Genomic DNA, 26,510 nt, shown 5'->3' with positions numbered 1-26,510 from the left:
CGTAGTCACGCGTTCACGCCTATATTAGTCACGAAATCAACAGTTTCTTTATGCCATATGATAGTCGTGCCTCTAATCACAAAATCAACGTGTTTTTTTTTCTCTCATTTACTTTTGACAACGAATGTTAACAACCTAAAAACACAATTTTTTTTTTCACAATAGAGATTTGAAACTGTGAGGGTGAATCAATATTGATAGAATTCAAAGGGAAGTTAGCTTCCATAACCCCACCATCCGTCTAGGAGAATTGATTTATATGGATACTAGAGGATGTGAAAAACTAGATGAAGTTTGCGTCCACATCTCGCCAGAACACGTTGAAAGTATTGCCTCTTTATAATGTGTTTTATGTATTTCTTGAAGGATACTATTATCCTAATGTAAGAGCTTGACAAACTTTGCCTTTTCCCTTTTCTTTCAATTAATATCTAAGCGTTGGCTTTTTTGACACCAAGCAAAAATAGAATGTTATGTTAGGACTGACGATTTGCATTTGCTGACATGTGTAGTTTTAGTGTTACTCTTATTTTCAGTGTTTTTGTCTTCTTGTCTAAATGTTAAAGTAAAGGAATTCCATACCATACTTGCTGTATGCAAAGATTTCATTGAACTTACAACAAGCTATGTTTTTTCTTCTTCAAAGTTTGCTTGCTTGGTCTTTTAAAATCGTTTGTATTTTTACATACCATACTTGCTGTATGCAAAGATTTCATTGAACTCTCACGCGTATTTACTATTTAGTATACGATTTACGGTTTAAATTTTAAAACTTAAAAAGACAGAGAAAAGAAAGCGACCAAATAGAGTCAAAAATGCAGTTTTAGTTGCCTTTAATTAATCTTTAATGCTGTTAACAAATCCTTCAGTCGTTTTTCGCCTCTAAAGAATAATCCATGAGTTTATGAAGTTTTTTCCCATAAAAACATGAAAAAGTTAGTGAGCGTTGGTGACCATACATATTATCCATGAAATGGAAATGTATTGAATTGTCTCAGAATACAACCTTAGAAATGTTCTATCTGCAAAGACAAAAACAAAAAATGAAAACAAAAAAACTATATAGCTCGCAGGAATATTCAATTCAATTCTTTTCAACAAAATAGAATTCACTGTACTACAAGAAAGAGATTAGAAACTGTAAAATAAAATAAAAATAAACTGACCTTGAAAGGACAGGCTTTTTTTATGGTCTTGGTGGGGTATAAAATGAAATTGAACTATGTAAATAAAGTAACAAGGTCTCTGTGGTACCCTCTTACGATCAACATCCTTGGCACATTCTCCACCAGCAAATCCATATATTCCATGTAGAAATACGCCGGGTGGTTCAACGGAGGTGGTGGGAGACTAACCAGAACCACCGCGGCCATCCTCGAGTAACTAAGTATGGTCGAGTTCAGTTTCAGCATTGTGTATAGAAACTTCTCTACTTGTTGCTCATTCACCACCATCGGTTTCCCATTTGCCAATAATGGATTCGAACCCTGTCTCTTGATCTCTCCCAGGTAATCTGAGATTCGTCTCTGTGCTGCATCAAAAGCTCCCAATGAATCTTCTTGGCTGTTTCCTTCGGATCTTATGTCCCATGATTTCATCGTGACGACGATTACTTCTGCTTGCATTCTGAGATCGTATAGGAATTTCTTCACATCTGCTTTGAGTGCTTCCGCGTCTGAATCCTCTTCAGCTATGCAGAAGAGTTGGATTTTGCAGCTTTCAAAGCTTTCTTTCGTGAGAAGAAGCTGTGAGAGAAGAAGCATGAGACCACCATCTCTGACAATCCAGTACAAGTCGATTGTTCCATACTGCCTTTGGTACTCGTTTGGCCATTCGTCTAACCCTTTGATGATGACAACAGCTTTGTTTGCTGTTATGCAGTCGTTGATTATCCCAACAAATGTGGACGGAATCTCTGTTAGATTTTCTCTGCGCCAGATCTCAGGGTACCGCATTACCACGATGTTGGGTTTGAGATTTCCTAGTCCCATTGTCTGGATGATACCACGGAACCCTTCAGTCATGTTTGGTGCTACAACGATTTCAGCTACACCTTCGCAACGCTTGTACTCAATGTAGGTGGCTAGTTGTTTGCAGGCTTCCTTTGCTTCTTCAGCACATTCATAGTAGTCACCATCTAATATCGAGACAAAGATCGACATTCCACGACCTTTTTTCTTCATACAGTTCGCAAAATCAGCCAACTTAGGGTGGCACGGAACATTTTCTGGGAGCTGTCCCCACGGTCTGCAGAAAACAAGGGGAATTGGATACCAGTTCTTGGGGTGCACTTGATTTGCTACAGTTAGGAGAAAAGACAGTACATGTGATTAGCATAAATACATGGACTATCTATTACTGAATAAAATAGATATGGCAGGTTCAGCATTATGGAACTTGGAGAATATATATTAAATAACCCGTTGGTTACAAGCAAAAAATAAATTTATGCAGCTCACCTCCGAGTGACCTGAGACTACGAAGGGCCAACTGGAAATATGCACTCTTGAAACCATCCCCCCAGTCCCCGGCCTTTCCTTTTAGGCCAACATATTTGTATATAAGACTTGCAAGTGCAATGGCAACCACAGTGAACGACCAGGAAATCAAGAACATGATCACTGTTACAGTAGAGAAAATTGAAAAATCAACAAGTCTTTACAATAAGACATTTCGAGCTTCAGGTATGAATATACTATATAGGAAGACAGTACCAAAGACATTTTATTCAGTGAGTATATGGAAATTGATACCTATGCAGAGTGAGGCTCCAACAAAGGAAAGGCTCCAATGATGGTATTTCCACCGTGGACGCCAACTTGGAGCATCAAGAAGATCGAGCAGGAAACAAGACAGGTTTACTCCCGAATAGCATAAAAGATAAAACATAGTCACAGTTGGTGTGATAAGATCCAGATTTCCAATAACAACACATCCTATGCAGATAAATGCTGTGAAAAGCGTCGCTATGTGAGGTTCACTAGTATCTGCAACTTTAAAATAATTGAGGATGGGGAGAATATCATCATTTGCTATAGCTGCAAGTAACCGTGGGGCCCCTGTCAAACTCTGGAGAGCAGCCCCTAAGGTTGAAAGGATGATTCCAACGTGAACAATGGCAGGGAAAGGCCAAGCAATTGTAGCAGTAAGTAGCCTGCAATAGAGGGAAATTGAATTAGAAAAAGTTCATAATGTAAGCTTGGTGTTGAAGTACTTAAAAGAACACCGTCTCTGTGACCAGACAAGATAAATCATTTCTTGACATATAAATGTGTGTAGTATATAAAGAACATGAGGTTATTTTAGTTTCTTTCAGGTTTAACCATACTAAACACGAATATGCAAGTAACAAGTGGGTTTTTGCATTTCCTCCAGGACACTTCTCGCTAAGAAAACACTACAGATCAGCTGTGTAACAAAAAAAAGATAATCCACACGATGAATAAAGTCGTTACCTATCAGTCAAAAGTTTATTACGGGTCGCAACAGCTCCAAAAAACAACACAGAGATCAAATATAGCGAGGTTGTGGTCAGAGTGGCAGCCAACGTTCCAACAGGTATTGATCTTTGTGTGTCTTTCAGGGAAGCTGATCGATTTGAACCAGCCATGATTCCTGTTACAGCAGGGAAAAATAGACCCACCAGCTCACTGAAAAGAACCAACAAGAAGGGGAAATAAATTTCAGAGTAACAACTGAACAGAAAATTAATTCTAACATAAAACCATTACTAAAGTTTTTCGATCATAGGCAACACAATCTCTGGAAGTTACTCACTTGAAGCTCCAGTACGTGCCTCCAGTTGGATCAGGAATTCCCGCATCATTTGTCATTTGATAAGCAGAACCCCAGTTATCTTTAAAACTTTTTAAACGCAAGCCCGTAATTCCAGCTGTGCCAAATTATAAAAAGGAACAAAAGGAAGGTTAACCATTCGGGGAAAACTAAACACCACACCTGTTTCGAACAATATCAACAAACGACTTACTGTCAGGGTCATCAGTCTTTGCCAAAAATATCCCAATGAATATGCAGAAGATAGAGAGCAAAACGGGTACGAGGAAAGCAGGTGCAACCCGATTGATCATCTTCACGCCGCCAAACACAATGAAGCAAAGAAGGATCGTCACTACAATTCCATAAATCTGCAAGTCATGTGAGTTCGGGCTTTGTATTGATTCGGCAACTGCTGTTCCATTAACCTTTGTGATAGTTTCTGCAATTAGAAATGAAGCACAGACATATGATTAAATGTGACTTCTAGACTATAGATTATGTCCTAAGGGAAACAAGTAAATTTTTTGTTAAATAAAACTCAAGATTTTCAATAACAGTCTTTTGTTTCTTCCAAAATCCTGAATTTGCATAAACGCTTTCTCAGTCTTAACAAACTGATGAAACAAATCTCAGGTGTCAAGACTAGCATTACAAAGTTGTGGTTTAGATAAGAATAATGGCGGATATAAAAACTAACAAATTACTAAGATTTGTTATAAATCCTCGAAGCCCTCTGCTAGTTCACAGGTCTAGAGTCTAGTTCTTAAAAGTTTCACAGTAATTAATACCTCTAAAAATCCCAGCAGCAGGGAATGCTTTTAGAAAAGTCTCCACGGCACCTAAAACATACCTACAATGATTAGGAAGAAAGCAAAAAAAAAAGTAGTTATTAGAACCACTTGGCGACCATGTGAAACTAAACAGAGCACCAACAACTTAATGGAATGAGTGTCAAGCTAAAGACTTTTTCCAAAGGTAGGATCTAGGATTTACACTTACAGAGCTCCAGCAACTGCATTGCCAAGGAAGAAGCACAAACCTATGCTAATCCCAACTTCTGGACCAAGAGCGCGACCAATGAGGTAATATGGTCCTCCACCCTGGAAGTAACACAAAAATTTATTAATAAACTTGATATTACTGTCTATTGTTTAATCACAAAGGAAATAGAAATTAACGAGGGGTGCCAACGCTGGACCCGAGACCCAACAGTAGGAGATATATTTTTAACTATGGTTTCACAGATTTTATTCAAAGAAAATTCAGGTGATATAATAGAAAAAAAGAATTACCTTCATTGCGCCATTTGTTGCAATAGCACTCAGAGATATCGTCGTCAAGAATGTACATAAGCCACAGAGCAATACCAATACCAGACCTTGTCCGATACCAGCCATACCAACAATCCTGAATATTGAACAGATTGAGGCAGGCTATAATGACTTAATAATATGCTGTGAAACATCAAGGAGTTGCAGTCTTACCATGTGAAACGGATATAGTATATAATTCCTAATATGTTTTGCAAGCAGGGAACGAAAACTCCCATCATTGTGCCCATCTTGAGAGGCTGCAACGAAATGCATAATATCATGGAAATTATAAATTAAGCAATAGACGATGTCTATGTCAAAAAGATCCTTACAAAAAATTATGACAAAAATCTGCCAGACTAGAATACCTAAGAATACTTTTGCATGCACCATAATCAACAGAACAATGAAGGAAATTATCATTGGAAAGTAAAACCATCTAATAATCCTGAAACAATGATAACTAAACAGAAAGTAGCAAAACAATCAGATATAGAATTGCAATCTTTGCAGTGTAACAAGACATACTTCCGTACATAATCTTTATATCCTAAGTCTAGAATTGTTTATAAACGTTCCAAACAATATTTCTAGTGCAAACTAGAGGAGATAAGGGTGATTCTAGTGCATGAAACTTAACCACCTGGCGTGCCCCTGCATCGCCAGGGTAGAAAGATATACCTTTTAAGTTATTTTCCAATGTTCCCTAACATCTCACATCTACCTCTCTTGACTAAGCCTGATACTAATTGAAGTCTTTTTCTTTAAAAAACAGAGAAGCACTTGATCGTTACAGCCTGGCAGAAGTCATCAATTGTATAATTTAAAAAGCATTTAGAAGCTAATGGTAATAGGAAGATACCTTCGGGTGCCCTTGCGTGATGGAGATATCCTCCCCATCTCTAGGGCTAGAAGGTGTCGGAATCTGCTCTCCTGTCATACTGAAAGAGAAATTGATAACATTCTCACATGTACAGTTAAGAGAAAATGTGTTTCCCAAAGCAAATGACATATATATTGTGCAAGAAAAAAACCAAACATGGGCAAAACTAAACATTATCGAAAAATTGAACTGCGGAATGGATCAAGTGTAAAGCGTAGTTTAGGGTAAAAGATGTCATTTCCACGTAGCAGGATAAAAGAGAAATCCTTACTGTTTTATTAATAATGACAGACACTAACACTAGTAAAGAACAACACAAACTAATGGAATGTGCATCAATGTTACAATAGAAACCTGAACTTGATACATAGTCAGGGGAAAACAGTACACAAGGTTCCAACAAGCAGGAAACTTCTATCGAGTATATTGTTATCCATTGGTTCAGTTAAGACGGGAAAAAAAACAAAGGTTTTTACAAAGTCAAGAAATGGAAGCAAGAGATCATTTTCAGTGATTATTCACTACTTCCTAATGCAAGTCACGTCATCTTTCTAACGAAAATTTCTAAATGTCAATAACAAATAAGATCGCAAGTACCTCTTCAAACCAAGAATATTCACAAGAGAATCGAAACCAAATAACTCCAGCTTGGATTCCTTCAGATGGCCATTAACTCCATCTTCTGGACTTGTCCTATCCCTTGCATTAGCGCCCACATCTCCTGGTGCAACTACTTTTATGTTCCTGTCAAAAACCTACAAATGTGAGACACTCATGATGAAATAAGGTGCACAAGACTGAAACATTCGAACAATAATTTTCCAAGGTAGAGTTTGGAATATTCCTGCGCTCATGATTCTTTAAACTAGAACTTCACCTTGGAGGATTCTCTTAATCAGCAGTAAGGAAGCAGACAAAAAAATATAAATTACCTAGTAGACTTATGCAACCCATCTACCAATGTGACCAGCTTCAACCACAACTAGTAATTGAAGCAAACGTAGATTGAACAAAAAATAGCAATGTGAATCTTATCAAGCTAACGTCACTTTCAACATCAAATTGTCGGAGAATCTTACAGCAGCCTTAGAATCATTAGAAATCGAACCTAATTGGATCCCATTCTACTCATCAGTACACAAAATCATCATCATCAACAACGAAAAATATCCACATCCTTAAAAACACTTGAACAAGCAATGATCACAACAACACCAGACGAAAACGAAGTTCCCAGGCGAAATCTTATAAAAAGAAGAAATTACTTGAGGGTGGAAGAAGAAGATCCAGGATCGATGGAGGACATCTCAACAACGGCTCTATCGTGAGCCACCACGGGCCTGTATTTGCTTCCTCCGAGACGAGGTCCTGACCTGAATTCCTCTTCGCCATTACCACCGGCTTCTTCAATGTCGCCGCTATCCATTTATCCCGCCGTATCTGTACAGATCCCTCTTTCAAAAAACGAATCTGATATCCCGGCGGAATCAGAGATCGGAGAGTTTGATATCTGATGAGGACGGAGATCGGGACAGACTCTCACGAATTAACGGAAAAACGAAAACTCAAAAAAAAATTCAGAAGAAAAAAATAAATAAAGAGAAGATGATTTTTCAGATTTCAGAGAAAAAAACAAATTAAAATATTATAAACGGAGGAAAAATGTAAAAAAATGTTAAAATTGGGCTTTATAATTGGGTCAATTGCTTAGCATGAGAGAGTCTTTTGGTTTAGTAACTTCAAGTCTTCCAAATTTTTATTTTTAATTAAACCAATTTTAAGCAACTAAGTACATATTTTCCCGATTCGAAACGATACTTGTATATAATTAATGGAAAATTACTGAAAAAATTGCATTCTCATTAATATAAAGGCTTTTGATATACCATGCATATAATAAAATTGAGTCTCCTTAAAAAGATGCAAGAAATGAGATACACACATTTTTAGATGGTTAAAAAAACTGAATTCTAGAGGATTAAACTTTTCTTGTGCAATAATAGTATTTGATTCTTTTGAATTTTCTTAGAAGTTCAAATGAAAATATAAAAATGAGAAAGTAGTTTGGTCGTCAAACGTCACATAAAAATTGAAAAGTAAACATGATTACAAAGCCTACAATACACACATTTAAAAATGGAAGCTCTCTTCTTTTTTTAAGCTAACCAAATGTTCAGGACACATTTATGCCGTGGAATTTTTTACCATTTTCACCTCTCAGAACTAATGCTCGAAGCTTTCTTATGCTTCCCACGACGTTCTTTAACATCCTTTAGCTTCTCTATCTTCACATTCTCGTTGTTAGACTTAGACACAGATCCTTCTTGAGCACTGCACATTTGATGTGACTTCAGCTTAAAACCAAACCCGAGTTTCTTAGAAACGTTTTCCCATGTTTTGCCGCCACCGCCTCCACCGTTTGCGGAACCACCTCCTTTCGTCGTTTTGCCGAGTTTCTCAATCTCTTGTCTCATGTTTGAACATTCTTTCTCTAACTCGCAAACCCGCATTCTCATACTGTCCATTCCAACTTTCAGGACTTGATTCTCTCTCACTGCGGTTGCCCATCCTCCTCCTCCTCCTTCAGTTGATCCTCCTACAAATCCTCCGCTTCTTAACTGTCTTGATCCGCCATCGAGGTTGTCTGAAACCAGGAAGCATCCAGCTACAGAGGTTCTGAGCTGAAGCTGCTCAAAGAAGAGCACTTGAACAATTATTCTTAACGGTAACCTCTCGTTCTGCGCTGCGTGTGTGCAAGCTTCTAAAGAGAGTTTCTGGCAATCCAACAACCTGCACAAATTCTCTCTTTCGGTTTCTGCTAACCATGGATGATGCTGTGAATCATCAAAAGAAGAGAAAACTTAATTTGTCTGTGTTAATAGAAATCCAATATATAGAAGATTGATAGGGTTCCTTTTGTAGTGTTACCTTTAGATAAATGTCTATTGCACGATAGAGTCCGTCATCTAAGAGCCTGGCGTATTCAGGAACAGAAGCTGCTAAAGCTTGGAACTTAGGAAGCTTAAGATTGACATCGGGAGCAACTTCAGCAAGATACCCGTCGATCAGCTTTGCAACCGCTGTCATTGGTGTTATTGACTGTGGAGATCCGATTAAGTTTCCATCATCTACTGAAGAACACGGAGAGCCAACCCCACCAGGCATAATCTGATCCGTCCCAAGAAAATGGTCTAAGATCCTTTGCACAGAGTCCACATCGTATAGAGTCTCCATAGTATGAGAAAAACTAGGCATTACAAGATCTTCCAACGCAGCCTGGTCAAGCTGCATACCTATCCTTTTCTCCAAATTTGCTATGCAATCCGGACTAGCTTTCAAAATCTTGGCGATTCGAAGCATGTCCACGAAAAATTTGGTTGGAACTAAACCTTTTTGCATACGGAGAAGCTCCTGGATCTCTTCAAGCAAGTTCTTCTGTTCTTCCTCGGAGAGTACAGTTCCTGAGGCCAAAGGGGTACTGAAACGACCACTAGATTCAGCTCCACCGCGTCGCCTTTTTAAGCCAGGCAAATATTTTCTTGTGTAATAGGTTAGCGAACCGGCAATGATGTCTTCTCTTATGCCTCGGGAATCCATGACTGTGATGAGTCTCTTAAAAAGAGGAAAACTAAGCATCGATGCATCCTCGTACCACCAATCTGAACTAGTATGTTTAGGTCTAGCCCCGGTGCTTATCCCGTTCCATAAAACGCTGCCACCTGGACTCTGCATTGGCCCACCATGCTCCACTACAGGCCATCCAAACAAGTTTGGGTCTGTCGATGCTCTCATTGCTAGTGACTCGATACATTTCTTGGTAATATTCAATTCATCAGCATACTCGAGGACCTCATCGCAGCTATGAAGCGCCTTTATTGAATCTTTCCAGCTTTTGAGAACTACTTGATTGAAAAAAGTTTCAGTTTGGGAAATAAGATTTCCTTCCCCATACTCTTCCGTCATCTCGAGATGCTCAGCAGCACATCTGAGATATACAACGTTAGAGGCAGTGAGTTCGAGCTTCACACCGTAGCAGAACTTGGCAACTAGTTCAAACGTTTTGTCTCCGCCAGGAAGATCAGAAATTTCAATGAGACATTTATCATCCCCTTCTTTTGACGCCTCTGCAATCCTTCTTTCCATGACTCCACTTCTAGAGAGCAAGGGAAACTGTATATAGCAAAAAAATGAGTAAAACAAAAGGTATCAGAAATTGCAAGTAACATCATTCTTTCACAAAGAGGGGTATTAGTAGATACGTGTTTCTACAATAAGTGTCAGAATTCTCATTGTTGGAAGCAAGGCATTGCCAAAAAACTACAGAGATGAATAAGTTTTGAAGAAACCAAAAGACAGACAGCCCAAAGAAAGTTCAGCAAATAAACAAGGATGAGGAATAGCTAGCAAATTTGGATTGGTAGATTAGTCATAAAGAGGAATAAGAGCTAAACCCCAAAGTTTCAACCTCTGATCAACAAAAGACAAATATGACACAATGTTGTAAAAGGAAAATATGCATACCCACCAAACACATCGTTGATACATAAACATTCTACTACAATGCCGGAGAAAGGCATAAACATTCTAGAAGACAATAACTATTCCAGATTAAGGCAACTGTTTCAAGAAGAGAGTGTTGTGTTCAAGTTAACCAAATTGTACCTTGTGGAGATGAAAAGACATCTCTCCAACTTCAACGACAATATCACTTGGGAGTCCAGTTGTGCAAAACCTGCAATTAGCAAAACCCAAGAAGACAAAGGAATGAGTGATTCAGTAACGCTGAGATTGCCTTAAAGAAAGACCATGGACTCAAATTCAGACCAAGTCTGCTCAACTGGAAGGAGAAAACAAGAAGCAAAATACAAAATAAAATTAGAGAGAGGGAGAGAGAGAGATCAAGTGAATATACCAAGCCTGGCCTTGTCTCTGGAAAGCATCAGATTTGGATCCCAGCTTCATGCAAGCCATTGTTTCTCTCACCAGAATTCAACAAACCAACCAAAGTAACTAGGAGAGCTAAGCCTTCAAACCCCTAAAAAAAGAAATCCCTCCAACAAAATCAAAACCCCTAATGCACAGAGAAACTTCCTTTGTTACCCAGAAACGAGATATTGATAAAAACAGAACAATTTTCACTCAGACATTTTAACAAACACTTGAGCTGCCTCCTCCTTACTCTACATTTATTTAGTAAGCTCACTACGTTTATTTTTTTCCCCCAGAAAGTAACCTAAAATCCCGTAGATGTGCTATAGATCCCTTGACCAAAACCACTAAAAACCCTGAATCCCCCTCAAATAATCTTATCTGCAACACCAAATTCAAACAACAAAGTAATGAAAAAGACAAAAAAAAAAAATGAAAAGAAAAGAGCCCAACCCCAAAAACCCAGGTAGACAAAGAACAGCTAAGCAGAAGTTACCAGCTCTTGTAGCTTTATACGAGAGAGAATATACATTGTAAGAAGAGAAGGGGACCATATTATATCCCAAACATGTTTATTATTATTATTATTCATATCAAATTTATTTCTTTTTTTTTTTCTTAAGAAGAGAAAAAAGAAAGTGAGGTAATTGATAATTTCTATATTGGTTGCTTTAGAATTTTTTACATATCGAAAGTGAAAAGGAACAAAAAAAAAAAAAAGGAAAGAGATGGATGGAGATTTGAAAATCTCGAGATTAATTAGATGAAGATGAAGAAGAAGAACACATGCACGCATGTGGGGTCCTTTGTGTAATATCTTCAAACATACTCATTGTGTTGGGATTCTTGAAATTAGCAAAACACTACTAGTTAAATGTGGTTATGTTTAGTTTTGTCCTAATCTTTACTCAAAGAATCCAATCCTTCCCACTAATTTCTTTTGGCGTGCGAGTGCGGTTATATATGTGATGTGTGTTCCTGTTCCACTAATCCGTATCATATCAATTATTTTGAAAGAGATTTACTTACACACCATAACTATCTTAGTAGGGTATAATGATAAAGTTATACAAATTTTCTTCCTTTTCTGAGTTTACTAGTACTTCTTTATATATATTTATAAGAATTGTTGATAATGTTATGAAATCTACTAGATTTTTATTTGTTTTTATCAACCGGATTTATATGTTAGAAAAACTCAAAAGTTGTGTGATCAAATTGAATAAATTTTGTTATTGTGGTAAATGAGAAAATGTGTTACCTATTTGTTATGGTTAGCTAACAATGTAAATTAATTTTGTGGTTTCTACTGCTTCTCTACGTATATGGATAGATTATATTTTTTGAATTACCAAATTGATGTGTTGGCCACCAATTGTAATATGGTTGATCAATGAAAAATCACCCTAACCATATATATAATATTTTGTTTTGTTGTCAAAAATTAATCCCTCCAAAATAAACCATATAGATTATCTTTTAAAATGTTAAGTTTATAAGAATATAAAATCTTTATATTTAATTTAAAATAAATAATAGAGTAACTCCTAAAATTTTGTTTTTCATATTTGTTACACTTTTCATTTTCTTGTAAGTGTCATTTTTATAAATTTTCACACATGTACTAGGATTTAACCCGTGGTACACCACGGGACAATTATTAAATTTTATTTATAATGATGTTTGATTTTAGTGGTATTTAATTTAATAATAAAATTATATATTTTTAATTTTTAATATTTTTTATATTTAAGCAGTGATACAATTATTCTTAAAGTATTATAATTTTATCAGGATAAACACTAAAATTATGAATTATAACTGTTTGTATAATGTATAATTAATCAGAATAATTAACTGTTTTATTTATTTAAAATAATACTATTATTGTTTTGTTTGATATATAATTATTTAATTTAATTGATTGTTTATTTTTCATTGTATACAGTTTAATGATTGATTTTTCTATTTTTTTTTTATTTCATTTTGGAACACATATATAGAAAAGAAATTTGCTATTAATAAGGAATTTAAGTAGAATTAATTAGTTTCTATAAAAAAAATTGATTTTGTCAATTTACCATATTTTACTTATTGCTTTTAGTGCAATTTTGTAGGGACTAAAATTTTAAATAAGCCAAATTAAAAGGGTAGAACCCAAAATGTACTTCAAATATATATATATATATATATATAGATTGGATTTTCAGTTTAGGAAATTTATTAATATTAATATAATTATTGAGATTGTAAACTTTTGCGATAGAAAATTTGTGGTCTATCATTTAAATTTGAGAGATTCTAGCATCCATAAAAATAGTTTTGGAGATTTAATGAGTTAAAACTTTAATGGATAGAGTTGTTTTTGGAAAAATCGGAATGTATAAATGTTGTTAAGATTTTATGGCAATAATGTAACAAATATTGATCAATTTAAGAAAGTTTAGTACTTGAGTTTCTCTACAATGTTATTTATGGAATTTCTTTAGGGCTTAATGTTGTAAAATAAAAAAAAAAATAATTAAAACTTAAAAGGCATAAACAAAAAGGTATTTCAAAAATGTTAATATAGATAATAAATAATATAGTACTAGATTTTAACCCGCGGTACACCGCGTGCATAGAATTTTTATTTTATATTTTGTTTGTTTGTTAAATATTGGATGTTTTACAAATAGAGAAATAACTAAATTTTTCGGACGTTTGTGCGGCTAAATGTTTATATAAAATTTTTAACCTGCAATATTCATGACCATTTGTTTGTTATATTTAGTTTGTTTTGTTCAGTGTTTGAGATTCTATTTTAATTTTTAATTATTATAACAAAAAATAAGGATCTAAATATATAATAAGTCATTTATCCGCTACGATTAAGTCACAGTTTTCCTAATGATTTAATTATTTTACACAATCTTAGTTAGATCAACTTAATTTTACATGTCATATATTCTAATATTAATAGTGTTAAGAAATAATAAGATGAGGATTTAACCCGAGTTAGTACAAATTTAATGATATTTTATTAATTCCAAGTTTCCAACATGTCTTATTTATAATTCATCTACTATATAACCATATTATATAGTATTTTAAACTTTTTAAAAATTTATGTATTCGTAATATTTTAAAATTTTATTAAGTTTATATATATTAATTATAACATTTAAATAAATATGAATCGAAATTCTTCTTACGTTAAGAATCAAAGCTCATTGGAAAACAAAATGGGAATCAAATTATTGTTTTCTTTATTTAAGAATTCATAGATAGAGTATCTTCAAACCATAATAGAAAGTGTGGTTAAATATATCATAGTTTATGTTTCCATATTGATTTTGCTGTAATTTTTTTTTAGTTGAAATGAAATGTAAAATATTTAGAAAACAAAATTTGAAATAATGCTATTTTTGGAGACTTTTTAAGGATTAACTTTGTAAATAAATTTTTTAAATAAGTACAAATAAAAGGGTAGAACCCAAAATGTACTTCAAAAATGTATATATAGATGAAGTTGACATATTTAATGCAACATCACTTTACAATAAAAGACTCATTAATTATAAAAGAAATTAAAAAAAAAAGAGATTTTAAAACATACCTAAAATTATAAAATAACATTTTTATGAAATAAAAAACTACATTCATCATGACATATATGGCCTACTTTATTCATAAAAAATATCACTAGGAATATAAATCTTATTTTCAGAGTCAATCTTTCTAAATTAAGGTTTTTGTATCCAACCCCATTATTATTTTTTTGGATGTTGTATTTGTATTTACCGTTCGAAATATGTATTGTTTCCTAGTACATATCTATATATATATACATTTTTGAAGATATTGTATCTCTTAATCCTTTGCAAACAAAGAAAACAACAATTTGATTTCCATTTTGTGTTCTAAAATCTAAGAACTTTGATTCAAATTTATTTAAATATTATAATTAATATATATAAAGTTAATAAAATTTTAAAATATTACAAATATGTAAAATTAAAAAAGTTTAAAATAATATATAATATGGTTATGTAGTAAATGAGTTATAAAAAAAACATGTTGGAATTAATAAAATATCATTAAATTTGTGCTTTTAATTCTCGTTTTATTATTTGTAAACACTGTTAATATTAAAATACTTGACATATAAAATTAAGTTGATTTAACTAAGATTGTGTAAAATAATTAAATCATTAAGAAAAATGTGACTTAATCATAGCGTATAAATGATTTATTATGTATTTAGATCCCTTATTTTTGTTATAATACTTAAAAATCAAAATAGAATCTTAAACACTAAACAAAACAAACTAAATATAACAACAAATAGTCATGAAGTATATTACGGATTAAAAAATTAATATAAACATTTAACTGCACAATATAAAATATTTATAATAATAAAATTATATGTATGCGGTCTAACGCGGGTTAAAATCTAGTTCAATACAAAGATACAAACACAAACTCAAATCAAAATTTGAAGCAATGGATAATTCAAATTGATTTATGTTATGTTTCCCAAGAAACTTAGTAATTTATAGTTATCAATTCACATCAAAACCTTCGTTTTGCAAATTTTTAAAGATACAACCCCCCATTATGAATCAACTCGCAGACTTGTCATAGTCACGAAGAAGTGCGTATAGTTGGTGTAAATTCATAAGTGGCTTTAAATAGTCTTGTGGTAACGGTCTAACTATGAGGAGTCCTCTTGCTGATCAATACTATGAATTTCATTCTGCCACTTTTTTTACCACTGTAATTAAACAGGACGCTCTACATACATATATATATTTACAAAAAGAACAAAAAGTTATATTATGTGATATACGGAGAGAATGATATAATATAGTATGTTCCAAACCCAATAATGCCAACTTGGCGAAGTCACGAAAGACATTTTATAGCAAAATATTCCTCTATTATTGTTAGTGATGGAATGGGATTTTGTCCATACCTATACTATCTAAGCATGTGGTTGAAGCTTCGTTGTCCGACGAAGGTATTTTTACTTCAACGATGACGCAGCTATAACCAGCTTAGCCACGTGAACTTTGACTTCTCTTTGGTTAACTTTTGCACTTCTCAACTTCCCACAAAAAAAATAAAAATATAAACTGAACCAATGACTTTAATAAATTTTTGTTAAGGATTATCCCAACCTTTAATTTGTACTATAGCGAGTTAAGTACAAACTAAACTGTTTGAATTTTGGAAGTTTTGTATACATGTGCATTGTACACTGACTCATGAGTAAATTATCCTCTTAATTGATATTTTATGGGTAATATAATACTATAGCATAATAACCAAATCATATATAGAACGATTATAATAACCAAACTTGTTTTAACTCCAAATTATTCAACGCATGATTTTTTAATAACCAAACTTTATTTCATAAAAAGCTATGTTATTAGTCGTGGTAGGGGTTTCACTCATATCAAATTAATTCGAGTGTAGTATTATTTAGACAAAAATTTGTTATGCATGCTAATTGTATTGAAAATATATAACTTTTTCTGATTTATAGAGATGTAAGAAGTCTAAAAATTAGAAACTAGTGGTTTTAAAATAATAAGTAATTAGGCTATCATGATAGCTAATTTTTTTATATTTTTATTAAACGTGCATGTATTTAAAAATGTGTTCTAATATCTTTCAAATATGCATACACGTTAGTAAATCTAGTTTTACATCAAATTCAAGTTTAATAATAAAAATTGCACAACACCTACAAATAACTGAAGGAATGAATCCATTACACCTCTATCCAATTTTTTTTTTTGGACTAAATGAAAACTCTATTTAAACTCATGTAAATTTGTTTGCGTATGGTTACTATATTACATGTCAATCTAGTAATCTACAAAAATAATTAAAGTAAAAAAAACCATAAATACGCATGCACTAGTGAAAAATGATTCGGGCCTAAACAGCGATGTTTGTAACTTCTTTGGATTCTTGGATTTTCAATGCTTTTTTAATAATTTTTGTTTACATTTTCTGTGCTCCTTGTCCACACACAAAAGCTCCTTTGCTTTTAAATGCGTTTATGTCTGCCTTGGCTTTTATGCTCAACACTCACCCCCATACCCACAAGTCAACTCCAATTTTTGTTTCAAATTATTTGTTTAAAAACAGAGTAACGTACATATCTACTACTTATCTTTATATGTCCTTAAAACAAGGTTACTGTAAAATTGTTTTAGAAAAGCCTAGTTTACCATGGGAAAAACGAGTTTAACTTATCTTAGACGGAGAAGTGAAATCGAGATTTCATTTTCAGGGTGCTAATTCTTTTGGGTGTGAATGTTAAGACAAAGGTTTTTATTACATGTTCACTCTATTGTGTATGTAAAAGTAAACTACATGATAAGTTCACCTCACGTTCCACTTTTGCAAACAGAAAGGTGAAAAAAAGGAGAGAAATAATTTACAAGTCCGAACAAAATCATTAATAGATGTCGCATAATTTTGCTTGCCTTTTAGACAAAGGCGTGAGAGAAACCTTAGGCCACATCCCACATGGGTAACAAAACTCACCACACGCCTCGGCTTTCGCAAGCGTCACGCTTTTTACGTCAAGCTTTATTTATTTTATTTTTTTGCTAGCGATTTCAACCAGAAAGGTAAAAAAAACAAAAAAAAAAACTAAATCCTGCGACGTGGAAAATAGTTCAAGAGGAAGAGAAAAAATAAGACCTCCGTTGCCGGAACTCGAACCCGGGTCTCTCGGGTGAGAGCCGAGTATCCTGACCAGCTAGACTACAACGGATTGTTGTTAGCGATGCCTTATACTACTATATAGTACGCTTGTATACTCTTAAGACACAATTTTGCAGATACTAGTAAATGTAATGAAGTCTTGTCTTTGTAACATGAAGAGTTGAAGACTTGAAGTGATATTTTACTATAAGCTCTTGTGTGATTGTCAGTTATTACGCTATACTACAACCAGAAAAAAGGATCACATAAGAACAAAATAACATTTGAAAGAATCAGTAAAATTTTAGCCCTTTCAACTGCCAAGGAGATCATATATGTACACAAGAGTGCCGTAACACTTATTGTTCAGCATAAGGCTATATCCCCTTGTAACTTTGGGACTCTGGTAAATTGGTGGTGATGAAACTCCAATCATAATGCAAACTTATAACCTCATTCTTGGAAGGGCTGGTGACCATTTTTATCTACCATGAGTCATTTCCATTCCCTCTCCTTTCAAAGACCAAGTTAGCAAGGTACCGAGCATTTTCTGGTCCAGTGCTATGAACCATCTTAAAGAAGGCACTTGTATCTCTTGATAGCAATTCTTGGGGACTACCATACTCCAAAACCTAACAAAATTTGACATAGCTCAATGTAAGTCACATAGGACGTTGCTACTCGGCAATAGAAATCCTCTTGAGTGAGTTCTAGGAACAATAATCCTGGACTTACCTGACCAGAACTAAGCACAAGGATCTTGTCGCAGTCGATGATGGTATTCAATCTGTGAGCGATAACAAGCATTGTGCAAGACTTAAATTCCTCACGGATGGTCCTCTGTATCAGAGAATCTGTTCTGACATCAACAGATGCAGTTGCTTCATCGAGAACAAGGATCTTAGATCTTCTTAACAATGCACGCGCTAGACTTAGCAGTTGCCTTTGCCCCACGCTGAAGTTCTCACCTCCCTCAGAGACCTTTACAGAACAGTTTCATCAATAATCTTTATAACAAGTCAAAACATTCTTCTACCTAATGTATGTCACTTAAGGTAAACTTCACCTCTGCATCTAGGCCAAAAGGATTCCTGTTGATGACATCTTTTATATGCGCCCTTTGTAGAGCCTCCCAGAGTTCAGCATCATTGTGCTCACTAAATGGATCGATATTGAATCTCACCGTCCCTAACAAGAAGAATTGTTTCTCAGAAAGCAGGATCATACTTACAATATCATCTTAAAATTACACACACGAACCTGAGAAAAGAACTGGTGACTGGGGTATGATACTTAGGGCCCTGCGCAAATCTGTCAGTCCAAACTTTGACACATCATAATCATCAATTATGATTCTTCCCTTTTCCAATTCCACAATACGATATAATGCATTCAGCATGGAGGACTTCCCTGTCCCAGTTCTTCCAACCACTCCTACTTTCTCACTGGGAGAAACAGAAAAGGTCAGTCCATGCAATACTGGAGGAAGCCCGGGTCTGTACCGCAGGTGAACGTCTTCAAACTCAATGGATCCTCTTGAAGGCCAGCCAGATACTGGACGATTGTTCTCGATTATCTCTGAAGCCTCAGAAGCAAGATCAATGTAGTTACCAACACGCTCAACAGAATTTAAGCTGTTCTCTGCCTTGCTAGCTTGCCTTAGAACACCACTTAAAAGAGTAGTGATATTCAGAGTGTAACTAAGAAGGAGACCCATCGTAGATGCAAAAACAGCTTGGTTCTCTACATTCCCATATCGCATTACCGCAAAAGTTGCAGTTAACCAAATCATGACACCCCCAAGAGTCTCTGATCTTATAGTGAGCCAACGATTTGAGCTAGTATTTGCAAGAGTGAACCTTATGTTGTTGTCCATGGATTTTCCAAAAATCTTGGCAATCCGCTCATAGGCTTTGTAGGCTCGGATGCTTGGCAAACCATTCAAAGCTTCTCCAAATTGTGCATAAATAGGTGATCTAGTAACGGAATCCAAACGTCTAACTTCGCGGGATGTGCTCTACAAATTATAAAAGTGATATTAATTCCAAGTGGATCATACAGTTTGATATACATTTTGCAGTGTTTTTTGCATAGAACAATCAAATAGAAGCACACACAGACATGAAATAGAAAATTACCTGATAGTAGATATATGTTGCATAAAACATTATTAGGAGTGGCAATATTGCCCACAATGAAATTGTACTGACAGTACCTATCAGTGCAAATGTCGAGAGGAGTTGCCACAGCTGGTTCATGAACATGTTCATTAGGTTGGCCACGTTTCTATCTATATCACCAATATCCTTAGAAAATCTGTTTATTACACGTCCAGTTGGGTTTGTTTCGAAGAAGAGCATAGGAGCTCTTAGGATAGAATTCAGCATCGTGTCATGGAGTCTTTTGGCGGCATGTAAACTTGACATCAGCAGCCAAAAAGAGTTGGTAAACGTGACAGCCACCTGATAAAATGACCATTAAAATCGTTAATTTCGTGTAATATGTCAGAAGTACAGATCTCAGTCTTTTATGGACACAAACCTGACCAAATCCGAGAAGAGCATATACGACAATGTAGAAACCGGAACTATGACTCTTTGACGTTATTTGATCAGTCCAAATACTTAACCACGTGCTACTTAAAACTCTGAGAACTTCAGTTGTTAAATAGCATGCAAAGAGAATCATAACTACCCATACGCCGCCTACTGCCTTTTTATACCTGAAAATTTGGAAAGTACCTTAGCCATTTGTTTGTATTAAACATAAAGCAATGTACATCTAAAGATATAAAGCAAGTGATGCCAGTTTTATTTTTCATTTGGAATGACTATATCTGGTAAATTTCTAGCCGTAGAAAGATGTTGAGCTAAGTACCTCATCAGAACATCCCAACTAATGATGCCAGTTTCCCGCTCTTCTCGCTTTACAAGCATGGATCTTCCCTGTTTCCCTAGCTTGGTCCTGTCTAGATATCCTTCATTCACATCAATTGTGACAGTAGGATCCGGCTTCAAGCTTTTGTCGTCTTTTTTATTCCCCGCTTGCGTTGCATCCATTTTACCAGAATTCTCCATTAGTGTCTGGAACAAACTCCCATTTTTTGACAGCTCTGCAAAGGTTCCCTCCTCCTTAATCGTTCCTTCGGAGACTAAAATTATTCTATCCATCAAAGGAAGAAAATGTAGCTGATTTGTGATAAGAACCCTCGTCTTCCCCTTCAGCTCATCCTTCATGCAGCGATCAAAGACCTGTTACATGATTCAGGGAAGCCTGTCGTTAGATGTACCAAAAAGGAGTACTGAGAAATTAAATATTAAATCATGTAAATGTCTGAACACTCATTATTTATCATACAATTTATGCCAGCCTTATGAATTTCTCAGTTATGTAATGGATCAACCATAAGAATACCTGGTGAGCAACATGAGCATCTAAAGCACTCAAGGGATCATCGAATATGTAAACATCTGTACTTGAGTAGACTGCCCTAGCCATTGAAACTCTCTGCTTCTGCCCTCCACTAATATTCACCCCACGTTCTCCAATCTCAGTAAGATCACCGCCCTGAATAATTGAAATTTTTAAGAAGTTACTAAGTAATGTTATCAACTTATATGTTATTAACTTGTGTAAGCCTGTCATTCCACTTAACTGGAAGCAAATCAAGATCGTGTTGTAAGGCAGTCACATCAATAGCCCTCCTATATCTCTCAGACTCAAAATCTGACCCAAATAAAATGTTTTCACGTACCTGCAATACATAGACACTTGTATTGGGGAACTTCTTGCATAACTAATTAACCAAATGAAAATAAAGCTACCGAAAGTTATAATACAGTTTAGGTTCCCAGAGCAAGCGAGAAGTAAAAGGCGACTCACAGTGGCATTGAAGATCCATGAAACTTGAGGAACATAAGCTCAGCCTCTAATAACAACGCTAGAGGTTTCCGCATGAGATAACTCCCCCAGCATTGCCGAAATAAGTGATGTCTTACCTTCTCCAGTTCCACCTACAATGGCAATCATGCTGCCCATTGGTATTTCCAAATTCATATTGGATAATGTGGGCTTTGTTGCCTGGGAAATTTCGAGCAAAACACAGTGTATATTGCAGAAAGTTATAAAATGTGCATCGTAGAAGCTAATATTGCATCTTTTGAGGATTCACCTTTGAATCCCATGAAAAATATCCATTCTTAATAGAAATGGCTGGAGCTCCTGGTTGAAGAGGTGGGTTTTGTGCTAGAATTCTCTCTTCACTTAAAAGTAGTTCCTCAATGCGTTGCAGTGAAACATTTGCGTTAACAGCCTAAGTAGAATAATAGCAAACAGAAGATAACTAAATATGAATCTATTTGCAAATGAGAGACCAAATATAACTGAGGAGGGGATAACTGTTAAAATAACCTGACTTATAAGATTTGGTAGCATGTTGAGAGGAGATCTTAGCACTGCGAATAGAGAAAGAGATGTAAATGCCCTTGCTGGTGTCAAATCTCCTCCAAGCAGAACGAAAACCCCAAATGAAACCACGGTCACAACTACTGGAATGCTGTTTAGTATAAAACTATTGAACTGGAAGAGGGAAAACGTTTATAGGGAAGAAATGTTAAGCATTTAAGCAAAACTAGTTTATCCTTATTTAAGGACTAAGTAATATATGGAACTAAGGGCAAACAGGATGAAACCATGAGATTAAAGGTTTCCCTCAAAATGTCAGGCATTAAAAAATCGAAGATAAGGATTCATACTGCCGATAGTAACTGTGCTTTACGAAACCATGAGAGCTCTTCATTTCTAATTCCTTGAATTCGAGACTCGAAGCTCTTCTCCCATGCATAACATCTAACAAAGTTGGAGAATGCCAAGAGAATATATTATATGAAGAATAAATGGTTTAAGAATGTACCGTTCATAAAAGCTAAAAGAGAAGTAATTAAGATTATCATACTTTACAATATCCATAGATGCCAAAATCTCATTTATGATACTGACTCTTTTGTCAGTCCACTGGAGTCCTTCTTTAGTCAGTTCCCGCATTCTTCTTACAATCAGAGTCTATTTATCAAGAAACAGAATAGGCGGACTTGTATGTAAACAGATGCAATTACCACAACTTGTACAATTGAAAACTAGTCAAAAGCACATAACGAAGCTGGATACCTGGAGAGGAATAAGGAGAAACAGAATCAATGAGCCCAAAATTGAAGCAACTCCTAGTTGTTGATAGAGAAGAATCATAGACAAAATGATGCGAAAGGGAGCTGACCATAAACCATGGAGCTGTTCTGCTAATAGCTGAAAACTCAGGAGACTATGTTAGCAGTTACAAATCCATAGTTGTGCAAAAGTAGAGTTTTGAACAAACTGAGAAAGAAGATGGTTCCATTTTAACTAAACCTAATTATACCTGAAGTGCATTAGCATCAGTCGTTATCATGTTTATGATCTTCCCAGATGCAAAATTCTTGCGAGCTTCATGAGTTAGTCTTATTGATTTGTGGAATATAGCTGCAACCTACAAGGAAATGAGCACAATTAGTTGGAGAATATAAACATGACAAAAGTGATCATAGAAGTCGGAGAGAAATGGATGTTTTACAAATTTTACCAAAGTTGACCTCAACCGAAATCCCACTCGCCCAACATGTTGAAAGTACTGAGATTGACAGAGCACTCCAAGTGTCTGAAACAAAATCGAAACAGAATAGCTTTTCAGAGGTTCCAACAAGAAAGACAACACTGGTGAATTATTTTTGTGTGTATTCACTGAGGAAGAGTAGAAAAACACGACAGAAAATGTAAGTGACAAATAGTATTTTAGAGATCAGAGACGAATTTTGTGATACATACCACCCCAACGAAAATTAAGAAAGCATAGACATAGCCAACCCAAGCTGGCTCACCTTCTAGCATTGACTACATAAAATGATCAAAGATTTGTATAAGTTAGATCAATAAATATTGTCTGGATGTAAGGTCAGAGAGATCCCTGATATAGAGACAACAGAATGTTCATAAATTATCTGTCATTTAAAAATGTGAGAGAAGAATCAGGGAAATCTGCAGAGTGAAGCAGCTTTTAAATATAGCTCATCAACACATGTATGAGAAATATGTCGCTGCTACGTTGTTTTCTCAAATTTTTAAAAAGCTATTATGTAGATGTAAAACCTCCGAAAAGATGTGTAGTGACCATTGAGTACGTGAGAGACATAAATCATGGGTCAGAAAGAAAGCTTACCTGCAGTAGATGGCTCAATATAACCGGTCCAACAAATTGAGAAAGATCATGTCCAACCTACAACACGCTAAAGAACATGTATCAATTGCTTGAGAGTTTTCAATTACAGGACTGAACATTACTGTCGATGCAGGTCAGACCTGATGCACGAGAAAATAACAATCAAGAGCATTTTAGGATCTATTTAAGTAACCAACAGAGAGACAGAACACAAGTTTAAGCAACCATGATTTGAAGACCACAGAATGTAAACAAGATGATCTTTACCTTGAAAATACCACCAAACCAGAATCTACAAAAACGGGAAAGAAAAAATTAGTGCCATTATTTATGATGTGTGGCTTTAAGGAAAAGTACAGTGGAATAGACAGTTTTTAATGAAATCATCAGCTTTTACCTTCGACCAAGGCTACTATTTAGTGCTCGGAGTAGCCATGGCTTAGGCCTCCGTGATTCTTCAGTCCAGCACCTTTGGAATCTGTCAAATAACTTATCCAATGAATAAGAATGTTACTTGATTCCAGACAAAACAATTAACATATATATAAAAGAAGGCAGAAGCAAAGCAGCACTACTTCTAGACCTTTTTATCAGAGTTTCTGTTTGGTCCCATTTGTCTAATTGCCAAACATCCTTCTCGGTTATAGGCTTTCTGTAGCCTAACTGCAGAAGCGGCGTCATCCAGCTAAAGTATATTCCTTTGGTTTCTCAGAAGTAAACAAGAAATCCAAATTAGTGGAACAAAAAGAAACCATGGCGATTATATATATTTGCCTAAATTTCGATAAATTTCGTTTATCAATTCAAGGGCTACCTACCGGATAATATGCTGGCATATCGCTCTGGACATATGTGATCTCCCCTAGGAAGTGCAGTATATTCAACATTCTCTAACGGTTCATTGTTTAGAATATGGTAACCTGGATAAGGATCCAGTTCAGGAATGTAAACAAGGAGAAGAGCTCCGAAGAGTGTCTGCAACAGACAACAAATGAAAGTCTGAAGCTTTGTTCTGAGAACAATGAACTACAAGCTTAAACATAAGGATCTTGTTCTGACAAACCTGGCAACATATTGAACTGATACATAGATATAGAGCAGTTCTGCAAGGGCAAATAAAGGAAAATTTAATGCTACAGTTATCAATTCCCAAAAAAAATTTCAGAAAATTGTAAGAAATGCGAACAAACTCTTAAGATTTCAATGTCAAATCACCCAATTGAGTTTGAAATATACAGTAACTAACCTATCAAGTGAGTTCTTGAGAGGCAACACAAGGTCCAGCAGGACAGCATCAGCAACCAAAACATAAACAACACCAAATCTCACATACCATCGAAACTCTTTGACGTATTGTTTGGTTTCAAGTCCAATCAAAACAAGCATGGAGAACCAAGCGAATGCCTCAACCATTAAGGATGCAAACTGCCATTGAATAACACCAGATTCATACTTTGATTTCAGAATTTTTTTGAAAGAAGCATATGAATTTAGTCTCCCATATGATTAAGAATCAGAGTCACTCTTTCAAAGTCACCTCAAAGGGAGGAAGATCAGTCTCTTTTCACCCACGTCAAAAAGAGAAATCCTCATGACCAATCTCAGAACAGGCTCAATGAAAGAGTAACAAGCCAAAATCCCAAGCACACAATGATAGTACACGTTCCTCGAAACATAAACCTGAGCTGCTTTGGCATTGTCCAAGGTGATCCATATCCGGTAGAAACAGAGACTCAGTAGCACTAGGTGAGAAGCAATCATCACTAGTGAGTCAATAGCACACGGCGTGTAGGCACCAAACGCACCATCCGGTGCTTTCTCCCAAAATCCTTGTGCGATTGGCTTGCAGTACCAATCCAAGGCAAGATCAAAACCCATCTTCTTCTTTTCTTCAATCAAAACTTGAATGAATACTCAAACTGGGAAAAAAAAAACAAACGGCATTAGCTTAATACTTTCACCAAGGCAACCATCGTAAGGGGAAAGCATCAATCATCGAACTCATTTCCCAAAAGCTAAAACCTTTACGAAAGCCCATTAGCAGACCCAAATCGTTGACCAAACAAAAACAAAGCTTTACCCTTTTGCTATTGTTCCTAAAATATCCAAAAAAAAAAATCGGAGCTTTGCCGATGATCTCTTCTTTGTAATAACATAATGAGACGTTTTACAAACATTTCTACTTCTTCTTCTTCTATAAAGAAGATTACATAAGGGAGATTTGCATCAATTCATAGCTTTCATAGATTGTACAAAGGAAAATTTGCATACTACTACTAGAATAACAAAAGACAGCATATAATTCTTGACAAGCATATCTCCCAAAATCTAAAACCTTTACGAAAGTCCATTAGCTATACAAGTGATCCTAAAAGACCCAAATCGTTGACCAACCAAAAAAAAAAAAAAAGCTTTGGAGGAAGAAGAAAACGGGAGAGAAAGAGAGAGAGAGCGAGAGATCGATGCATGATTTGGACTTGGAAAAAGCTTTACCTTTTGCTTGCTTGCTTCGTGATTGTTCTCAACAAAAATAGGAGCTTTGCCGATGATCTCTTCTCTGAGTAATAACATAATTCAAGTTTCTTTTTATCCATTTAGTCTCTTAATGCGCCTCTAGAAAGACGACTAGCTCTCTTAACTCTTAAGTCTT

The 26,510-nt window shown here is 35.2% G+C and overlaps 3 protein-coding genes, 1 non-coding gene and 1 pseudogene across 6 annotated transcripts; all 5 read right to left on the bottom strand.

The window, feature by feature from the left end:
* Positions 1-962: 962 nt before the first annotated feature.
* Positions 963-7,678, bottom strand: LOC104778953 (cation-chloride cotransporter 1-like). 2 transcript variants are annotated; one of them, XR_015592248.1, is made up of 14 exons: positions 7,239-7,678; positions 6,571-6,717; positions 5,953-6,031; positions 5,262-5,347; positions 5,070-5,184; positions 4,777-4,877; positions 4,566-4,627; positions 3,989-4,216; positions 3,778-3,892; positions 3,456-3,650; positions 2,754-3,154; positions 2,460-2,621; positions 1,167-2,299; positions 963-1,022 (listed from the first exon to the last, which is right to left on the bottom strand). XR_015592248.1 is itself a non-coding variant. In XM_087503690.1 (13 exons), the coding sequence occupies exons 1-13, from the start codon at positions 7,397-7,399 to the stop codon at positions 1,221-1,223; spliced, it is 2,931 nt and encodes a 976-aa protein (XP_087359816.1). In that variant the 5' UTR covers positions 7,400-7,678; the 3' UTR covers positions 1,045-1,220. The 2 variants fall into 2 exon arrangements, 1 of the variants encoding a protein (XP_087359816.1); XM_087503690.1 differs by lacking the exon at positions 963-1,022 and having other exon boundaries at positions 1,045-2,299.
* Positions 7,679-8,036: 358 nt separating this feature from the next.
* LOC104777068 (BTB/POZ domain-containing protein At1g30440) lies at positions 8,037-11,834 on the bottom strand. Its single transcript, XM_010501271.3, has 4 exons — positions 10,886-11,834; positions 10,636-10,705; positions 8,902-10,143; positions 8,037-8,807 (listed from the first exon to the last, which is right to left on the bottom strand). The coding sequence occupies exons 1-4, from the start codon at positions 10,942-10,944 to the stop codon at positions 8,184-8,186; spliced, it is 1,995 nt and encodes a 664-aa protein (XP_010499573.1). The 5' UTR covers positions 10,945-11,834; the 3' UTR covers positions 8,037-8,183.
* A 5,776-nt stretch (positions 11,835-17,610) lies between these two features.
* Positions 17,611-17,683, bottom strand: TRNAE-CUC (transfer RNA glutamic acid (anticodon CUC)). Its single transcript has one exon. It is a non-coding gene; the product is annotated as a tRNA-Glu (tRNA).
* A 415-nt stretch (positions 17,684-18,098) lies between these two features.
* Positions 18,099-21,111, bottom strand: LOC104778952 (ABC transporter C family member 11-like). Its single transcript, XM_087507279.1, has 8 exons — positions 21,028-21,111; positions 20,491-20,864; positions 20,155-20,335; positions 19,752-20,075; positions 18,874-19,630; positions 18,680-18,801; positions 18,349-18,594; positions 18,099-18,245 (listed from the first exon to the last, which is right to left on the bottom strand). Exons 1-8 carry the CDS (start codon positions 21,109-21,111, stop codon positions 18,099-18,101), a joined length of 2,235 nt encoding a protein of 744 aa, XP_087363405.1.
* LOC147946878 (ABC transporter C family member 11-like) lies at positions 21,040-26,494 on the bottom strand (annotated as a pseudogene). Its single transcript, XR_015592254.1, has 20 exons — positions 26,354-26,494; positions 25,398-25,779; positions 25,107-25,285; positions 24,924-24,963; positions 24,679-24,835; positions 24,444-24,558; positions 24,258-24,338; positions 24,128-24,152; positions 23,861-23,917; positions 23,470-23,535; positions 23,228-23,302; positions 23,027-23,134; positions 22,780-22,914; positions 22,568-22,674; positions 22,368-22,461; positions 22,024-22,191; positions 21,785-21,925; positions 21,496-21,626; positions 21,269-21,367; positions 21,040-21,180 (listed from the first exon to the last, which is right to left on the bottom strand). The product of XR_015592254.1 is annotated as an ABC transporter C family member 11-like (transcript).
* Between the last annotated feature and the right edge of the window lie 16 nt (positions 26,495-26,510).

Source organism: Camelina sativa, chromosome 3 (genome assembly GCF_030686135.1).
Source record: "Camelina sativa cultivar CO46 ecotype springtype chromosome 3, ASM3068613v1".
NCBI lineage: Eukaryota > Viridiplantae > Streptophyta > Magnoliopsida > Brassicales > Brassicaceae > Camelina > Camelina sativa.
This window is presented reverse-complemented; position numbering and strand designations above follow the sequence as displayed.

Excerpts from the sequence above, each read along its gene's own strand:
- LOC104778952 (XM_087507279.1), bottom strand. The coding sequence starts at position 21,111 with ATGGCTAGGGCAGTCTACTCAAGTACAGATGTTTACATATTCGATGAT. Across the intron at positions 20,865-21,027 it reads ATGCTCATGTTGCTCACCAG|GTCTTTGATCGCTGCATGAA; the intron begins GTATTCTTATGG and ends ATCATGTAACAG. Across the intron at positions 18,595-18,679 it reads CTTTTGGCCTAGATGCAGAG|GTCTCTGAGGGAGGTGAGAA; the intron begins GTGAAGTTTACC and ends TGTTCTGTAAAG.
- LOC104778953 (XM_087503690.1), bottom strand. The coding sequence starts at position 7,399 with ATGGATAGCGGCGACATTGAAGAAGCCGGTGGTAATGGCGAAGAGGAA. Across the intron at positions 6,718-7,238 it reads TCTTCTTCTTCCACCCTCAA|GAACATAAAAGTAGTTGCAC; the intron begins GTAATTTCTTCT and ends GGTTTTTGACAG. Across the intron at positions 6,032-6,570 it reads AATATTCTTGGTTTGAAGAG|TATGACAGGAGAGCAGATTC; the intron begins GTACTTGCGATC and ends TTTCTCTTTCAG.
- LOC104777068 (XM_010501271.3), bottom strand. The coding sequence starts at position 10,944 with ATGGCTTGCATGAAGCTGGGATCCAAATCTGATGCTTTCCAGAGACAA. Across the intron at positions 10,706-10,885 it reads CAGAGACAAGGCCAGGCTTG|GTTTTGCACAACTGGACTCC; the intron begins GTATATTCACTT and ends TGCTAATTGCAG. Across the intron at positions 10,144-10,635 it reads TGTCTTTTCATCTCCACAAG|TTTCCCTTGCTCTCTAGAAG; the intron begins GTACAATTTGGT and ends TGCTATATACAG.